The following is an 18647-nucleotide window of genomic DNA, read 5'->3' on the forward strand; positions in this document are numbered from 1 at the left end:
GTGTAGGAATCCTGACTCTAACTTACAGACCCCAAACATGAACAGTAGAGTATATAAAATATATAAAATTGGACAAAATTAAATTCTCTATCTACATGACATAATAAATAAACAGACAAATTTATTTTGTAACAAAAATTAATTGTGGTTATCACAAAGTCACACTATTTGAATTCTAACTGCATCTAAAGCCATATTTATTGTTTTTGCGACTGAGTAATGTTTATTTTGGCATTTATTTCATTTGGCTAACTTCTACTAAATGTCTTAAATGAAAAATGAATTTGCAGCTGCTGTAGAGTTTGACTGGACATATGGCCTTGAGCCTTAAAGTAAATGATATTGAAAGCTTATTAATAACTAAGCCTATTAATTAAAAAGATAAGCCTGTTTATTTTGTTTTCCTATTTTATTATTTGCACTTGGCATTGCAGACGGGTGACCCCTTTTTTTTACTTCAAACCACTGCTTTATGAAACTTAAAGATAATTAAGCAGTTACAAATGGAGATTATCAGGTAAAAGCATCAGTTGTCTAAAGCCACAATGTCCTGTTGACATTCCAAGCGTAACTTCAGTGTGTGACGACGGTTTAAAGTCTTTCTGCAGGAGGCTGCGGGTTAAACACACAGAATCAAGCTGAGCTCTGCTGATTACAGCCTGTGTGCTTGTGCATGGCACTGCATTGTGTTGCAGCTGAATGTCAGTTTAGTCTCCAGTGTGGAGTCAGCGCAAAACAACCGCCCCATCCCATCTCAGAAAGAGGGACAATATACTGCTGTCCCGCCAACTGCAATATAATCACCCCTCTCATTGATATATGGGGAGAGGGAAGGAGGAGGGTGAGTGAATGTGATCTTGCTTAGCTGTAGACTGTATTCAAAACAGAAGCCACATTTAATTTGTCAAAACCAAGGCTTGAGAGTTGGAAGTAAACCCAAAGAAAGGAGGGGGATCCAAATATTCATATGAGCCAAGCAATATAAATTAATCAATGAAAATTTGATTCATTTTGCAATTAATTATTTTAGTAAATGATTTATAGACATAGGCATAATTATACAGTGACGGAAAAAATGATTTAATCCCATGCTGAGTTTATACGTTTGTCCACTGACAAATAAATGACCAGTCTATAATTTAAATGGTAGGTTATTTGATCAGTGAGAAACAAATAACAAAAAAAAAAAAAAAATCAGAAAAACTAATTTAAAAAAAAAGTTATAAATTGCTTTGCATTTTAATGGGTAAAATAAATATTTGACCCCTTCATAAACATGACATAATACTTGGTGGCAAAACCCTTGTTGGCAATCACAGTGGTCAGACGTTTCTTGTAGTTGGCCACCAGGTTTGCACACATCTCAGGAGGGATTTTGTCCCACTCCTCTTTGCAGATCCTCTCCAAGTCATTAAGGTTTTGATGCTGATGTTTGGCAACTCAAACCTTCCGCTCCCGCCACAGATTTTCTATGGGATTAAGGTCTGGAGACTGGCTAGGCCACTCCAGGACCTTCATGTGCTTCTTCTTGAGCCACTCCTTTGTTGCCTTGGCCGTGTGTTTTGGTTCATTGTCATGCTGGAATACCCATCCATGACCCATTTGCAATGCCCTGGCTGAGGGAAGGAGGTTCTCACCCAAGATTTGACAGCACATGGCCCCATCTATCATTCCTTTGATGCGGTGCAGTTGTCCTGTCCCCTTAGCAGAAAAACACTCCAAAGCATAATGTTTCAACCTCCATGTTTGACGGTAGGGATAGTGTTCTTGGGGTCATAGGCAGCATTCCTCCTCCTCCAAACATGGCAAGTTGAGTTGATGCCAAAGAGCTTGATTTTGGTCTCATCTGACCACAACACCTTTACACAGCTCTTCTCTGAATCTTTCAGATGTTTGTTTGCACACTTCAGACGGGCCTGTACATGTGCTTTCTTGAGCAGGGGGACCTTGCAGGCACTGCAGGATTTCAGTCCTTCATGGCGTAGTGTGTTACCAATTGTTTTCTTGATGAATATGGTCCAAGCTGCCTTGAGGTCATTGACAAGATGCTCCTCTGTATTTCTGGGCTGATTCCTCACCATTCCTAGATCATTGAAACTCTACGAGGTGAGATCTCTCATGGAGCCTCAGACCGAGGAAGATTGACAGTTATTTTGCGTTTCTTCTATTTGCGAATAATCGCACCAACTGTTGTCACCCTCTCACCAAGCTGCTTGGCGATGGTCTTGTAGCCCATTCCAGCCTTGTGTAGGTCTACAATGTTGTCCCTGACATCCTTGGACAGCTCTTTGGTCTTGGCCATGGTGGAGAGTTGGAATCTGATTGATTGCTTCTGTGGACAGGTGTTTTTATACAGGTAACAAGCTGAGATTAGGAGAACTGCCTTTAAAAGAGTGCTCTTAATCTCAGTTTGTTACCTGTATAAAAGACACTTGGGAGCCAGAAATCTTGCTGATTGATAGGGGATCAAATACTTATTTCACTCATTAAAATGCAAATCAATTTATAACTTTTTTGAAATGCATTTTTCTGGATTTTTTGTTGTTATTCTGTCTCTCAATGTTAAAATAAACCTTCCATTAAAATTATAGACTGATCATTTCTTTGTCAGTGGGCAAATGTACAAAATCATACACATTTTTTTTCCCTCACTGTACAACGCACACTGTGGAATCGGTTCACAAATCAACCTTTTAGTCAACATAATTTAAAAGATTCAAGTTATGGGGCTGAATCAAAATCTCTGCCACTAATACCATCTACTCTTGCTTAAATGTAGGGGTCAAATGAATGAAAATGTGAAAATGTCGTAAGTAGCACGGGTATATTTGTAGCAATAGCCAAAAATACATTGTATAGGTCAAAATTATTCATTTTAGTATATTAAATAAAGATCATGTTCCATTAAGATATTTAGTAAATTTCCTACCATAAATATATCAAAACTTAATTTTTTATTAGTAATATGCATGGCTAAGAACTTCATTTGGACAACTTTAAAGGTGATTTTCTCAATATTTTGATTTGATTTTTAGATTTCGGCCAAATATTGTCCTATCCTGACAAACCATACACTAATGGAATGTTTATTTATTCAGCTTTCAAAAATCATTATCATTATGGTTTTGTGTTCCAGGGTTGTCATAAAAATGTCATAAAACCTTCCTAAAGAAAGAAAAATGAAATAGCAAAAGAAAAACAAAAACAAACGTGTGTACTGTATGCAGTATACCTGTAGGTATGTGATTCTGTTCTGTACTAGGTCAGACAATTCTTTAGCTTCCTTCTCTCTCCAATCTCCAGCACCGTCCGCCTGGCTCAGATGATATAGGTCCGTCATGACAGACCTAAAGATAACATAAAGACCACTGTAAAACACCAAACATCAGCATCACACTGTTTCTGCTAATTAAACCACTTGATTATGGCTAATTACACAGTATTTTGTAAAAAAAAAAAAATATATTAAATTAGTTTTACAATCACAAACTAAAGTAGGCCTATGCACTGCTAATCATCCACAATACAATTAAAACCGCCCTGATGATGATTTTTTTTAGCGGCTGTTCAGCATTACATGGACATCTTTTTTCTAAAGTGAGAGCAAACGCACTGATCTAAACATACAAACCTATTAAACCTCAGTAATGGCATTACTGCCTCGTGAGATTACAGCTGTTTAGAAAGGGATTAGAGATGGAGAGAATATTTCCCTTTTTCAATAATAAAAAACAGCACATGATTAGGACAAGTGAAAATGAGCTGGCATAAAAAAAAGGATGTAAAGTCTGCATATATGTTTCTCATCAACGCTGGGATTTACAAGTACAAGTATTAAACTGTTTTTCATCTTTTTATTGTACAATAAAATGTGAGGGAAAAGCCCCTGAAGTCAATTTCAGTTATTGGTGTAATGTAGATTTGATGAGTTGTAAAGGGACTGGTTAACCATTTCAAATGTATCCTAGCAAAGTGTTTATATTATGATATCTACTGTTACATCTACTGTTGCATTTAATGTTGATATTATTTTATAATTAACACCTGTAGTGGTTCAGACTGGGAAATGATCTTAATTTATTCATACAGTTGAGGTATTTATCATAAATGAATTACAGTTGCTGTGTTTTATGTTTAGAAACAAAACATGTCTATATGAGTGAATTTCTGATGTATACATATACTGGATGTGTGTGTATAACCTCTGCTGGTGTCCAAGGTCCTGCAGGAGTGTGTCCACATGTTTCTGTAGTGCTCCAGCCTCCACCAGTGTTAGTTTCTTCAACTCACTGCGTACGAAATACCACAGTTCCCTCACGCCGTTCTCTACCTTCCTCCTTAGCTCCTCCTGGTCCTTTCCTGGGCCTGCACACATGCACAAACATATATATTATTTCAATGTCAATGGTTACTACTGAGATAAATGACCAGGATAAATCACTCAGGTCCAACATCTGTACATTCAAAACTGTCACCTAGTCTGTTTCAATACTTTTAAGTGAATTGTAAGTAAACATTGGGTAAAATACACCACTATTCAAAAGTTTATGGTCAGTACATTAAGATCAAATGAATTTATAATGTTTCAAAAGATTTCTATTTCAAATAATTCTATGTGAGCCATTCTACAGAATGGGTTCAAAGTCAGAGTTGGAAACGTTTTTCTCACAAATTTTGTATGTATGCAAATTGCATAATGGTACACAAGGTACACATTTCTAGTAATTGTGCAGTTAATTCTCATATTGCATTTTCAGAAAGTTTTGGAATATTTCTAATAAATAATTTAATAAGAAGGGTGACATTGACCTATTAAGATTTTGATCTTTGTAAATATATTTATATATGTTATTTAAAAAGTTAGAGGTAAATCAATAACAATTACAATTGTAACAATATTTTGAGTGTAATTTATGAGATTTATTGTATTTTGAATTAAAATTTTCTTTGTAAAAGGCAAAAAGTTGATCATACTGACTTCAATTGTACAGATTTATTAGTATTATACATTGAACCAAACACTATCATAACATCTTAGCTGATAATTCAGTAAACTTTATTTTTTGACATAACATCCCATTAATCCACATACTCTAAAACATACTAAGATACAATAAAACTGCATAACTGTACTAACATTTTGTTATTTGTAAAACTCCAAAAAAAGTGGGTTTAATAATAGAAAAATTGTGTTCGGTAGTGGCTTTTTTTAAAGTTACACACTGATTTTGAACTTTTGAACATAAAAATGAGTGGGCCTATTTACTCACCATGTAGATATGAGAGAGAGTGACACATAAATATTTCCTGATCATAAATAAAAAGTTTCATAATTTACAAAGAAAATATAAAATGATTTTTTTTTACTTCACAAATCAAAAAGATATTTTTAAAAACAACAATGGAATAGAATGTAAAAATTATTTCAATATCATCTTCATAAGTTGAAATTTAGGGGTTAGGGACAGCCACCTCCCACCCTGTTGGAAAAAAAAAAAACTGCATATGCTGTTTAGGTAGGTTTTGATGCTAGTATGCTGGTTTAAGCAGGTCCTTTGCTGGTTTATGCTGGTCCTTGACCAGCAACATGACCAGTGACCAGCAAAGGACCATCATAAACCAGCTAAAGACCAGCATAAACCAGCAAAGGGTCAGCATAAACCAGCTAAGGACCAGTATTAACCAGCAAAGGACCAGCATAAACCAGCTAAGGACCAGCATAAACCAGCAAAGGACCATCATAAACCAGCTAAAGACCAGCATAAACCAGCAAAGGATCAGCATAAACCAGCTAAGGACCAGTATTAACCAGCAAAGGACCAGCATAAACCAGCTAAGGACCAGCATAAACCAGCAAAGGACCATCATAAACCAGCAAAGGACCATCATAAACCAGCTAAGGACCATCATAAACCAGCTAAGGACCAGCATAAACCAGCAAAGGACCATCATAAACCAGCTATAGACCAGCATAAACCAGCAAAGGACCAGTATTAACCAGCAAAGGACCAGCATAAACCAGCAAAGGACCATCATAAACCAGCAAAGGACCATCATAAACCAGCTAAGGACCATCATAAACCAGCAAAGGACCAGTATTAACCAGCAAAGGACCATCATGAACCAGCTAAGGACCATCATAAACCAGCAAATGACCATCATAAACCAGCTAAAGACCAGCATAAACCAGCAAAGGATCAGCATAATCCAGCTAAGGACCAGTATTAACCAGCAAAGGACCAGCATAAACCAGCTAAGGATCATCATAAACCAGCAAAGGATCAGCATAAACCAGCTAAGGACCAGCATAAACCAGCAAAGGACCATCATAAACCAGCAAAGGACCATCATAAACCAGCAAAGGACCATCATAAACCAGCAAAGGACCATCATAAACCAGCAAAGGACCATCATAAACCAGCAAAGGATCAGCATAAACCAGCTAAGGACCAGCATAAACCAGCAAAGGACCATCATAAACCAGCAAAGGACCATCATAAACCAGCAAAGGACCATCATAAACCAGCAAAGGACCATCATAAACCAGCAAAGGACCATCATAAACCAGCAAAGGACCATCATAAACCAGCTAAGGACCAGCATAAACCAGCAAAGGACCATCATAAACCAGCAAAGGACCATCATAAACCAGCAAAGGACCATCATAAACCAGCTAAAGACCAGCATAAACCAGCAAAGGATCAGCATAAACCAGCTAAGGACCAGCATAAACCAGCAAAGGACCATCATAAACCAGCAAAGGACCATCATAAACCAGCAAAGGACCATCATAAACCAGCAAAGGACCATCATAAACCAGCAAAGGACCATCATAAACCAGCAAAGGACCATCATAAACCAGCTAAAGACCAGCATAAACCAGCAAAGGATCAGCATAAACCAGCTAAGGACCAGTATTAACCAGCAAAGGACCAGCATAAACCAGCTAAGGACCAGCATAAACCAGTAAAGGACCAGTATTAACCAGCAAAGGATCAGCATAAACCAGCTAAGGACCAGCATAAACCAGCAAAGGACCATCATAAACCAGCAAAGGACCATCATAAACCAGCAAAGGACAATCATAAACCAGCTAAAGACCAGCATAAACCAGCAAAGGATCAGCATAAACCAGCTAAGGACCAGTATTAACCAGCTAAAGACCAGCATAAACCAGCAAAGGATCAGCATAAACCAGCTAAGGACCAGTATTAACCAGCAAAGGACCAGCATAAACCAGCAAAGGACCAGCATAAACCAGCTAAAACAAGCATCCCAGTATCAAAACCTACCTAACCAGCATATGCTAGTTTTTTCAACAGGGCAACTGAAAGTAAACAAAAGATTTAGATATATATATTACACTTACTGATATTTTAAATATTATTGTGGGTTTCAATAGATAATAAAATGATCTTAGTAAACATCTAAGATTTGAATACTTAAAAATGCTTTTTAAATGTGTTTTTTTGGTTGTGGGGCAACAGTTTGCACCAATTCTATAGAATGGCCCGTATTGTCTGGGATTTGTATATATACATGGATGGAAGAAACAGGGGGTATCACATACATCACTAAATCACATATTGACGCACTGTTGCCGGCAATATGAAAGAACGTGGGTATACTGTAGTCCGTGTGACCTGTATATGTGTGTGAATGCGCAAAGATGTGTGTGGGATTAAAAGCGGTGTCATTGAATAAGGGTATCAGTGGCTGTAAGACAATCCAGCAGCACACAGCTCTGATCCTCTGTGTATAGTGTTCCACTAGTTCTTCCTCTCAAAAGATCATTCATTGAAATACTATAAGGGCTGCTGACCCAGAAACCAGCCACACAGGTTGTGTGTGTGTGTGTGTGTGTGTGTGTGTGTGTGTGTGTGTGTGTGTGACAGGTTTAAGGCTTAATAGCATCATAAGTTAACCAGTATCCCTGGATATTCTGCTGGTCCACATAATATATATATAATGATTATATATATATATATATATATATATATATATATATATATATATATATATATCTCTCTAGGTGTGTGCAGACAGAAGGCAAGAGGTTGACTAGAGGACAATTTACACAGACTCCCTGTAGTGATATGACCGTCCTTCACTGTGAACACTTTCATACATACACACACACATACGCACTTTTCATCCATATTAAAAGGTTCCTATTAATTTGACATGTTTCATCTTTCCTTCACTCAGCATTAACAGGAAGCCATTACAGCACATCTGAAAAAGAGCTGTCAGCCACTCAGACACAGTCACGTGTGTGTGTGTGTGTGTGTGTGTGTGTGTGTGTGTGTGTGTGTGTGTGTGTGTGTTTTACTTGAGTCTACTTTATGATGCGCAGAAGGTAACTAAATCTGACAAAATCTCCCTCAGGAGGTGTTTAGAGAAATCCTTTAAAGGTACAAACATAATAATAATGCTATTTTCTGGATTCTTTTAGAGTTACGGTTTGGTTTGGATTAGTTAATTTGCTTTATACATTAAGAAATTGTAATTAAAATGTATTTTTGATACTTAAAAATGACACTTTTATAAGACTATTACTTTTAAGATTTTTTTGGGTATGGTAAGTATTTTATATGGAAGCCCATTTCCGTCACATAAGAAAAAAAATCATGCCTTAAAAGGTCGAAACTATGACTTGCTAAATTGAAATTATAACTTTAAAAGTCATAATTACGAGATACAAAGTCGAAATTATAACTTTAAAAGTCATAATTACGAGATAAAAAAAATTGAAATTATGCTTATAAAGTCGAAATTATGACATACTTAAGTCAAAATTATGAGATAAAAAGTCAAAATGATGACTTACTAAGTCAAAATTATGACAAATCGAAATGAGATAAAAAGTTAAAATTATGACAAAGCCAAAATTATGACATACTTAAGCCATAATTACGAGATAAAAAGTCAAAATTATGATTTACTAAATTGAAATTATGACTTAAAAGGTCGAAATCATGAGATAAAAAGTCAAAAAAGTCAAAACATACTTAAGTCATAATTACAAGATAAAAAGCAGAAACTATGACTTTAAAAAGTCGAAATTATGACTTAACATAAATACTTGACTTAAGTATGACTTAGGTAAGTCATAATTTCGCCTTTTAAAGTCATAATTTCGATTTAGTATGTCATAATTTTGACTTTTTATCTCAGAATTAAGTGTCATAATTTTGACTTTTTTTATCTCGTAATTATGACTTAAATCATAATTTCGCCTTTTTTATCGTGTAATTATAACTTAAGTAAGTCATAATTTAGACTTTTAAAGTCATAATTTAGATTTAGTATGTCATAATTTTGACTTTTTATCTTAGAATTATTACTAAAGTATGTCATAATTTCGACTTTTTATCTTGTAATTATGACTTAAGTCATAATTTCGACTTTTAAAGTCATAATTTCAACTTAGTATGTCATAATTTTGACTTTTTATCTCGTAATTATAACTTAAGTCGGAATTTCGACTTTTAAAGTCATAATTTTGACTTTTTATCTCATAATTAGTACTTAAGTATGTCATAATTTAGACTTTTTATCTCGTAATTATGACTTATGTCATAATTTCGACTTTTAAAGTCATAATTTTGACTTTTTATCTCACAAATATTACTTAAGTATGTCATAATTTAGATTTTTTATCTCGTAATAGTGACTTAAGTATGTCACTTAATTGACTTAAGTCATAATTTCAACTTTTAAAGTCATAATTTCTACTTAGTAAGTCATAATTTCGACTTTTAAAGTCATAATTTCAATTTAGTATGTCATAATTTTGACTTTTTATCTCGTAATTATAACTTAAGTCAGAATTTCGACTTTTAAAGTCATAATTTTGACTTTTTATCTCATAATTAGTACTTAAGTATGTCATAATTTAGACTTTTTATCTCGTAATTATGACTTATGTCATAATTTCGACTTTTAAAGTCATAATTTCGACTTTTTATCTCACAAATATTACTTAAGTATGTCATAATTTAGATTTTTTATCTCGTAATAGTGACTTAAGTATGTCACTTAATTGACTTAAGTCATAATTTCAACTTTTAAAGTCATAATTTCTACTTAGTATGTCATAATTTTGACTTTTTATCTCATAATTATTACTTAAGTCATAATTTCGACTTTTAAAGTCATGATTTTGACTTAGTATGTCATAATTTTGACTTTTTAGCTCAATTATTACTTAAGTGTCATAATTTTGACTTTATTTCATAATTATTACTTAAGTATGTGATAATTAAATTTTTTTATCTCGTATTTATGACTTAAGTCATAATTTCGACTTTTAAAGTCATAATTTCGACTTAGTATGTCATAATTTTTTATCTCGTAATTATGACTTAAGTAAGTCACTTTTTAAGTCATAATTTCGACTTTTTATCTCGTAATTATGACTTAAGTAAGACATAATTTCTACTTTTTTTCTCACCTGGCAGAAATGGCTTCCATAATTTTACCTCTTGACAGGCAAGTAAAAATGAATCAAACTTTGCTTTATATATTTAGAAATTGTTATTAATTATTAAAAAAGCTTCATATATTAAGAATTTTTTTTTCACACACACAAAAAACCTGACTCTAAAACATACAGTTCATAATTTTTTTTTAAGTTTAGCCACTGAAAATGCTGGCAGGCAAATGTAAATTGTCATATTTTATGTTCATGATTATGTAAAAGTGTTTATTTACACACCATCAGCAGGGAGGCTGCGGTAAGAATTGATTTTCTCCTTAGCTCTGATCAGTTGCTCTTCAAGGTTGCGTAATTTACCCACGGTTCCGGGACCACCATCGGCCTGTCCGTCAGGTAACCTGGAAGACACACAGAGAGAGACAGACGAGTTAGCATGGCCATAGCCTGGGGAATCGACGTGTTCATACACTCTTGTGAACATTCGAGCTCTTGTGAGTGAGAGTGAACGTGTAGCCTTGTGGGTCAAGGTGAATTGTGGTTGGCTAATTTCCCAGGGGTCTTTGCTCCTTGCTTCCAGTGCCAATTTAATGCAGTGATCACTTGCGGCAGCCACTGTGGGCAATTCATTTGGTGGCAGGGGCTATTCATCACACACAGACACACAAACAGTTGACCGAAGCCTGCCCAGCGTGGGCTCTACACACACATTTTCATCTTATAAACTTCATTACCGACGAACATTCCAAGACCTGAACCTCCATCATTCCCTGACACTCCTTCAGAGAAATCTTGTTAATTTATGAAATGACTTCCTTTGGTTGACAACAGATCCTGCATATTCTCTCTCTCTCTCTCACGCGCTAATATTAGTTTAGCTATCGAAATTCTAATTCTATTGCTTTTATATAAAGCTAATTATGATTTCCATAAACCGGGGCTCTCAGACACGCATTACCTGAGGGCCACCAAGTGTTATTCTTCATTAGGTGCCAGCTGAACAGGTACAACAAATACAAGTGGTTTTACAACCATGAATTTTAACTATATGTAGTTACTGTGGCATTTATACAGTTATTAGTGCATAGGATTTTTGTGTGACTCATCTCTTCTTCATACTTGCATACTGCTTGTTTAGTGGACTAATGATGCCTGGGATTGCATTCCTAGAGCTCTGAAATATTCTCCTAGCAGCTCAGGCAGGTAGCCTAAATATATATATCTATATTTCAGTGTAAAATGACAGAATTGTCTTCTGTCTTTCTAATAATAATTTTAAGGCTTCTGTGAATGACGTTCAACACTATTTTCCCTGCTATTCAAGACATTTAATGGCCCTCAATTTTGAAAAGTGAAAAAAGGAAAAGAAAAGAAGTGTTTTGTATGAATACAAGGACACCCTGATCATTATATTTCATTATATTTCAGCAGCAAAATGATAGACTAAACAAAACTTGTGTTGAGTGGCCATGTAGGATGTAAAAGAAAAAAAAAGAAGGAAGAACAAGAAGAAAAACAAGGTGTCTATCATCTGAATGCATGTCACACGATGACTGTGCACGCGTACAGTGAAGAGCAATCTCAACCTTTCTGTGTTTAAAAATAAAATAAAATAACTCATTGTGCTTCAAGGCCTATATTAAGCCATAAAATAAAATCTATGTTTAAGGCATATAATAAGCCATAAAATAAATAAATACTATTTGTGCTTAAAATAATAAAAAAAATCTGTGTTAAGGCCTATGATAAGCCATAAAATAAAAATAAAAAAAATTAAATAAAATCTGTGTTTAGGCCCTTTAAGCCATAAATATAAAATAAAATAAAATGCAAATAAAAATCTTTGTGTTTTAAGGCATATAAAAGAAAACAAAATAACATAAATACCTCTAATAAAATAAAAAATAAAATAATAAAATTAAATTAAATTAAAAACTCTATAAAAATAATAAAAATATATATATATATAAATAAATAAAATCTTTGTGTTAAATAAAATAAAATAACTCTTTGCGTTTAAGGCCTATAATAAGCCATAAAATAAAATAAAATCTTTGTGTTTAAGGCATATAATAAGCCATAAAATAAAATACCTCTTTGTGTTTTAAGGCCTATAAAAATAAAATAAAATAAAATAAAATAAAATAAAATAAAATAAAATAAAATAAAATAAAATAAAATAAAATAAAATAAAATAAAATAAAATAAAATAAAATAAAATAAAATACCACTTTGCATTTAAGGCCTATAAAAAGCCATAAAACAAAAATTAAATAAAATAAAATAATTATTTTTTGTGATTTATGGCCTATAATAAGTCATAAAATAAAAACTCATTGTGCTTTAAGGCCTATAATAAGGCATAATAAATAAATAAATAAATAAATAAATAAATAAATAAATAAATAAATAACTAAACTAAACTAAACTAAACTAAACTAAAATAAAATCTGTGTTAAGGCCTAGAATAAGCCATAAAATAAAATAAAATAAAATAAAATAAAATAAAATACTTCTTTGTGTTTTAAGGCCTATAAAAATAATAATAAAATAAAATAAAATAAAATAAAATAAAATAACACTTTGCATTTAAGGCCTATAATAAGCCATAAAATAAAAAATAAAAAACTCTTTGTGCTTTAAGGCCTATAATAAGCGATAAAATAATAATAATAAATAAATAAATAAATAAATAAACTAAACTAAACTAAAATCTGTGTTAAGGCCTATAATACATTATAAAATAAATAAATACCACTTTGTATTTTAAGGCCTATAATAAGCCATAAAATACAAAATTAAAAAAACTAATATACTAAAACAAACGCCTCTGTGTTTTAAGGCCTAAAATAAGCCATGCAAATAAAAAAAAATAGTGCTGTCGTATGTATTTCTTAAATACATATACATATATGTGTGTGTATTTTCATATAAATATAAATATACACAGTACACACTTTTATTTTGGATGCGATTAATCACGATTAATCAATTTGACAGCACTAATAAAAAAATAAAATAAAATAAAACTTAATAACGCTACAAGAAAACTGCATTAGCATTTTTATAATAATTATTATTTAGAATATTTTATATAATAATTTTCAAACAGATGATGTCTCCAAATAACCCCTATGACAGACACACACACAGACTGGGGGGACAGCATCACAGAGCTCACTTCTCCCCTTTTTCTCATGCACAGCTCTGTGTCCTTGCAGTGGGTTTGTAGTGGAAATCTGAGCTGTATTTGAAATGTGTCTGACGTGAATGGAAAGCATTGTGAAAAACCGCCTCACCTGAAAGAGAGAGAGACAGCGATAGAGAGAAAGAGAGGGAGAAAAAATGAGGATAGGGCAGCAGAAGTCTTATCTGAGGTGAGAGGAATGGAAATGTATTTGTGGGAAGGCGTGCGTAGGGTTTTGAAATGGTAAACAACACATTCCCATTTCACCTGGATGTAAATGGTCATACGGATGTCTGTCAACAGAAGGAAATGAATGAACGACAGAGAAAAGGGAAAACGCAAGATGGGCGAAACTGAGAACGAGGAGGGATGCTGGAATCGGAGAAAAATTGCAATGTCAAACATTTATGTCATTCTTGGCTGGTCAAGGACGAAATGAGAAGAGAGTGAGAAAGGAAATGAGAGAGATGGGGTTTGTGTGTGAGAGAGAGAAAGAGAGAGAGAGAGAGTCTGTGGGCAAAGAAGTGTTGTGTGTGTGTGTGAGAAAGACAAAGGCCTTGAGTTTGGCTCATGCTTATGCGGTTTGTTAAGAGAACACTGAGACATACTGCATTAAAGACAACTTTGTTAAATTAACCCAAATTGCTTTCTTATTTAGGCAAGAAAAACGCAGATGTTATTATGGTACAGTTACCATCAAATGTCTGAGCTATAAGAGCACATACAAAAAATGCAAAAACATTGCACAAAATTGCTCAATAAAATGCTCCTATCTTAATTAGCCTTTAAATGGAAGTACTAAATAAATAAAAAAATAAATAAAAAATAAATAAAAATATATATATATATATATATTCAAAAGTTTTCACCCCCCATGCAGTTTTTCGTTCTGGAGCATCAGTGAGTGTTTGAACCTTCTGTAATAGTTGCATATGAGTCCCTCAGTTGTCCTCAGTGTGAAAAGATGGATCTCCAAATCATACAGTCATTGTTGGAAAGGGTTCAAATACACAAAAATGCTGGAAAACCAAAGAATTTATGGGACCTGAAGGATTTATCTGAAGAACAGCCGGCAGTTTAACTGTTCAGGACAAACAAGGGACTCATGAACAACTATCACTAAACAAAAAACACAGCTGTGGATCATTCAAGTGAGAACACAGTATTAAGAATGAACTAAAATAAATAAAATAAAATTAAATTAAATCTTTGTGTTTAAGGCCTAAAATAAGCCATAATATAAAACATAAAAATTAAAATAAAAACGCTTTGTGCTTTAAGGCCTATATCTTTTTATAAAATAAAAAAATTAAATTAAATAAAATACCCATTTGTGTTTCAAGGACTATAATAAACAATAAAATAAAATAAAAAATAAATAAAATAAAATAAATACATCTTCGTGTTTAAGGCCTATAATAAGCCATAAAATAAAGAATAAATAAAAGAACAAAATAAAATAAAAACTCTTTGTGCTTTAAAGCCTACAATAAGCCATAAAAAATAACTAAATAAATAAACAAAATAAAAACTTTTTGTGCTTTAAGGCCTATAATAAGCCATCAAATATAAAAATATAAATATAAAATAAATAAATCTTTGTGTTTAAGGCCTATAATAAACAATACAAAAAAATAATAAAATAAATAAAATAAAATAAAAAATACTGCTTAGGGTTTTAAGGCCTATAATAAGCTACAAAATAAAATAAAATAAATACATATTTGTGTTTAAGGCCTATAATAAGTCATAAAATAAAAATAAATAAATAAAATAAAAACTTTCTGTGCTTTAAGGCCTATAATAAGCCATAAAATAAAAATAAATAAATAAATAAAATAAAAACTCTTTGTACTTTAAGGCCTATAATAAACCATACAAAAAATAATAATAATAATAAAAATAAAAAAATACCCCTTAGTGTTTTAAGGCCTATAATAAGCTATAAAATAAAATAAAATAAAATAAATACCTCTTTGTGTTTAAGGCCTATAATAACCCATAAAATAAATAAATACATAAATAAATAAAATAATATACTGTATAAAATTAAATAAATACCTCTTTGTCATAAATAATATAATATATAAAATTAAACTTTGTCATTTTTATAAATTCAACTATTATTTTCTTTTGTGGACTATATGTAAACATCTTTTATGTGAAATATCTTATTGCGCTCAGTACTAAATAAACAATAACATGCATTATTTTGCTAAAACAATTAACATTTTGCCGAATCTGAAAGGGGGATGTAAACTTTTGACCTCAACTGTACAGTTGCGGATGCAAACACAGACCTGACACACACAAAACTGTCCACAAACTGTGAGAAACGGTAAATGGTCTTCTCTCAAAGCCGGTAACAATAGAAGCTACACTTTTCATGTGACCTCCCTCCTCTGTCTTTCTCTTTTTGTTCACCTCACACATCACCTGTCCTCTGAAACCTGAGCTTCATCATGTGGCATTACATAACCAGCAATCACCAGCTAATGAGGTCACATCACTCACAGCAGGGGCAGAGAGAAACATTTAGAAACACACCAGGGTTTGGGAACGGCCGTCAGAGAGGTGTGATGGAAATCCCACGAGCCCTCGTGTTTTCTGCTGACGCTGAACCCTTGCGAGATGTTGTAGCAGCCCACAGAGACACTTGCACCGAAGTAGGACACACACACTTACACGAATGCAGACAGGATGAAAGTAAGTGTGAAAACGCAAAGCGGAAAATGGAGAAACTGTCACACTTGGGCGAAAGTACCAACAGCTTGCTGTGGGCTACGGTTTTGACCTTCTATGAGAAAATTTCAGTGACAAGCTGCTAGTGAACTAGCAAATACTCAGACAGACAGTTCACCTCTTCAGTCATTATTGACGAATTGGACGTTTTGTGTGACACTTGGAGTGTAGGTGTGTGTGCGACACAAATATAGATGTGCTGAACCAGAACTGGATGATGCCACTACATGACTGCTGTTACACTATGACTGACTGACTGTCAAGGGTAATGAGGTGCTGTGATGTAGTGGCGAAAGCTCAGGGTTTGTATCCAGAAGATTGTATGGAGTGAGCTGAAAGCCTTCGCCATTATGCCGTTGAGCAAAGCACTTAACCCTAGGAGAGTCCAGAGGGATTGCCCCTGTAATAAGTTCATGGTGGTGTTCCACTGCACCATTGTGTTAAAGCTGCTAAAACCAATTTGTGTGGTTCTACTTGTGTAGTGAAAGATAAATAAAGATAGAGAGATAAACAGAGAAAACGTCAATTGGTTGGCCTACTCTCAAACGTGCTACATGAATTTTGGTTAGCCTCAATTTGTAGTCAATGTTAGTTGCTGAAAGCCAAATCCAAGCTGGGCAGTTGAAGTTGACACAGAAAACCGAGTAGCGTATGATGAGCACAGACTCTTTAGACTAGCTTTAGACTATGATTTCATCCATTAGGAGGATATCAAGTATGTTTGAGCTGAATTTAAAACACCATGGGTTTTCATTTGTCCTGTGTCTACTAGCAAAGTTAATTGTGTTTGGAACAAACTGCTAGTCTGGAAATGTGTGATCCACAGTCGAAATACATGGTGCCAAGTTTTTCTCTGTAACTATTTTAAAGGATTGGTTCACTTCCTGATAATTTACTCACCCCTGTGTCATCCAAGATGTTTAATATCTTTCTTTCTTCAGTCGAAAAGAAATTAAGGTTTCTGAGGAAAACACTCAGCAGGTTGAAGGTCCAAAATGCAGTTTTAATGCAGCTTCAAAGGGCTCTTTTTTAAAGACGTTTTTAAAAAGGAAAGCGCCGATCCCGATCTACATATGCGTCTAGTTTGTGCGAATTGTTCCTGATACAGCTTCACCCACAGCAGAAGTGAGTATAAGGGTTTTTAATGCACCTTTGCAAACGGCCTTCCTTAATAATGTGCTTGTCGGCAAGTTTCGCCGCTAAACGCAGCTAAATGTGGCTAAAGTAAACATTACGGCTCATAATCCCACATCAGAGAGGACTGGGGCGAGCAGAGCTCATTTGCATTTAAAGGGACCATGCAATAAAATGAGTCGATTTTTTGCAGAGCTGATTTTGACAAGGTAAAAGGGTGTTTTATTAGCCTGGAAAAAATCCAGACTCAAATCTATTAAGATTAAGGGTCTGGCATCGAGCAATGAAAAGGGCCTAACTCGAGGGGCGGCACCAAGCATGCATTTGAAACTCTCACTGCACGCAATTGGATAACGCCACGACCAATCACAATAATACACCCCATACGCTTAGCTAACAGCGGAGATAACTGATAGATTAAACTCTTGCCGTATCCAGTCTGCAAAACAGCAAAAACGTCCTTCTTGCAAAGGAACGATTCGAGCGCGGTTTTTTGTTCCTCTTTTATATGAAAAGCCAAGTCTAACTCGTTCATTGTAGCGGCCAAATCCGTTTCAAACAACTGGTGTTCATCTCATCTTTCAATGTTTACTAAATGAATCCGGACGTTGCAGCGCTGTCGTCATCAGCTTAGCTTGCCTCTGGCCCGCCTACATCAGATACACCGATTTGATTGGTTCCCAAAACTGCTTACGTAATGCAGTAACGTGCATCATTGCTCGATGCCAGAGTGTCTTGCAGAGACAATTCAAATTGTGCTCTCTGGATTTCCAGGGTAGTGTTTTATTAACCAAAGTATATTATAGACTTTTCATTAAGACCCTAAAGAATGATATGAACTTGTGGAAAATGAGCATCCGATGACCTCTTTAAAAATCGATTGGTTTACCTCAGAATCGACTTATATTTAATTATTTTAGTTTTCCTAAGAGGTGCTAGGGAGAAGTTACCGCTTTTATTCCAACAGAGAGTGAAATGTATAAATGTGTTGCACTTTAAGCAGCTCTGCGCAGACGATCGGCATATGACATCAAAGTACTGCGAGAGCGATTTGTAAGCATACAGAGCCACCCGCTCTCTCAGGGCTCCAGAAGTTTTGCGACCATTTTTTCTGCCGGTGGGACTACTTTTTGTGAGCGATCGCAC

At 34.1% G+C, this 18647-nt stretch overlaps 1 protein-coding gene across 1 annotated transcript in view; it reads right to left on the minus strand.

Annotated features, from left to right (window-relative positions):
* The window catches only part of fut8a (fucosyltransferase 8a (alpha (1,6) fucosyltransferase)), a 124950-nt gene that overhangs the window by 16124 nt on the left and 90179 nt on the right, over positions 1–18647 (minus strand). Inside the window, exons 4-6 of the mRNA XM_073826949.1 lie at positions 10721–10839; positions 4203–4365; positions 3233–3347 (exon numbers count right to left, since the gene is read on the minus strand). Of these exons, the coding sequence (XP_073683050.1) occupies positions 3233–3347; positions 4203–4365; positions 10721–10839 (397 nt within the window). The remainder of the gene's footprint in view (positions 1–3232; positions 3348–4202; positions 4366–10720; positions 10840–18647) is intronic.

The sequence above is a fragment of the Garra rufa genome, chromosome 21, assembly GCF_049309525.1.
Source record: "Garra rufa chromosome 21, GarRuf1.0, whole genome shotgun sequence".
NCBI lineage: Eukaryota > Metazoa > Chordata > Actinopteri > Cypriniformes > Cyprinidae > Garra > Garra rufa.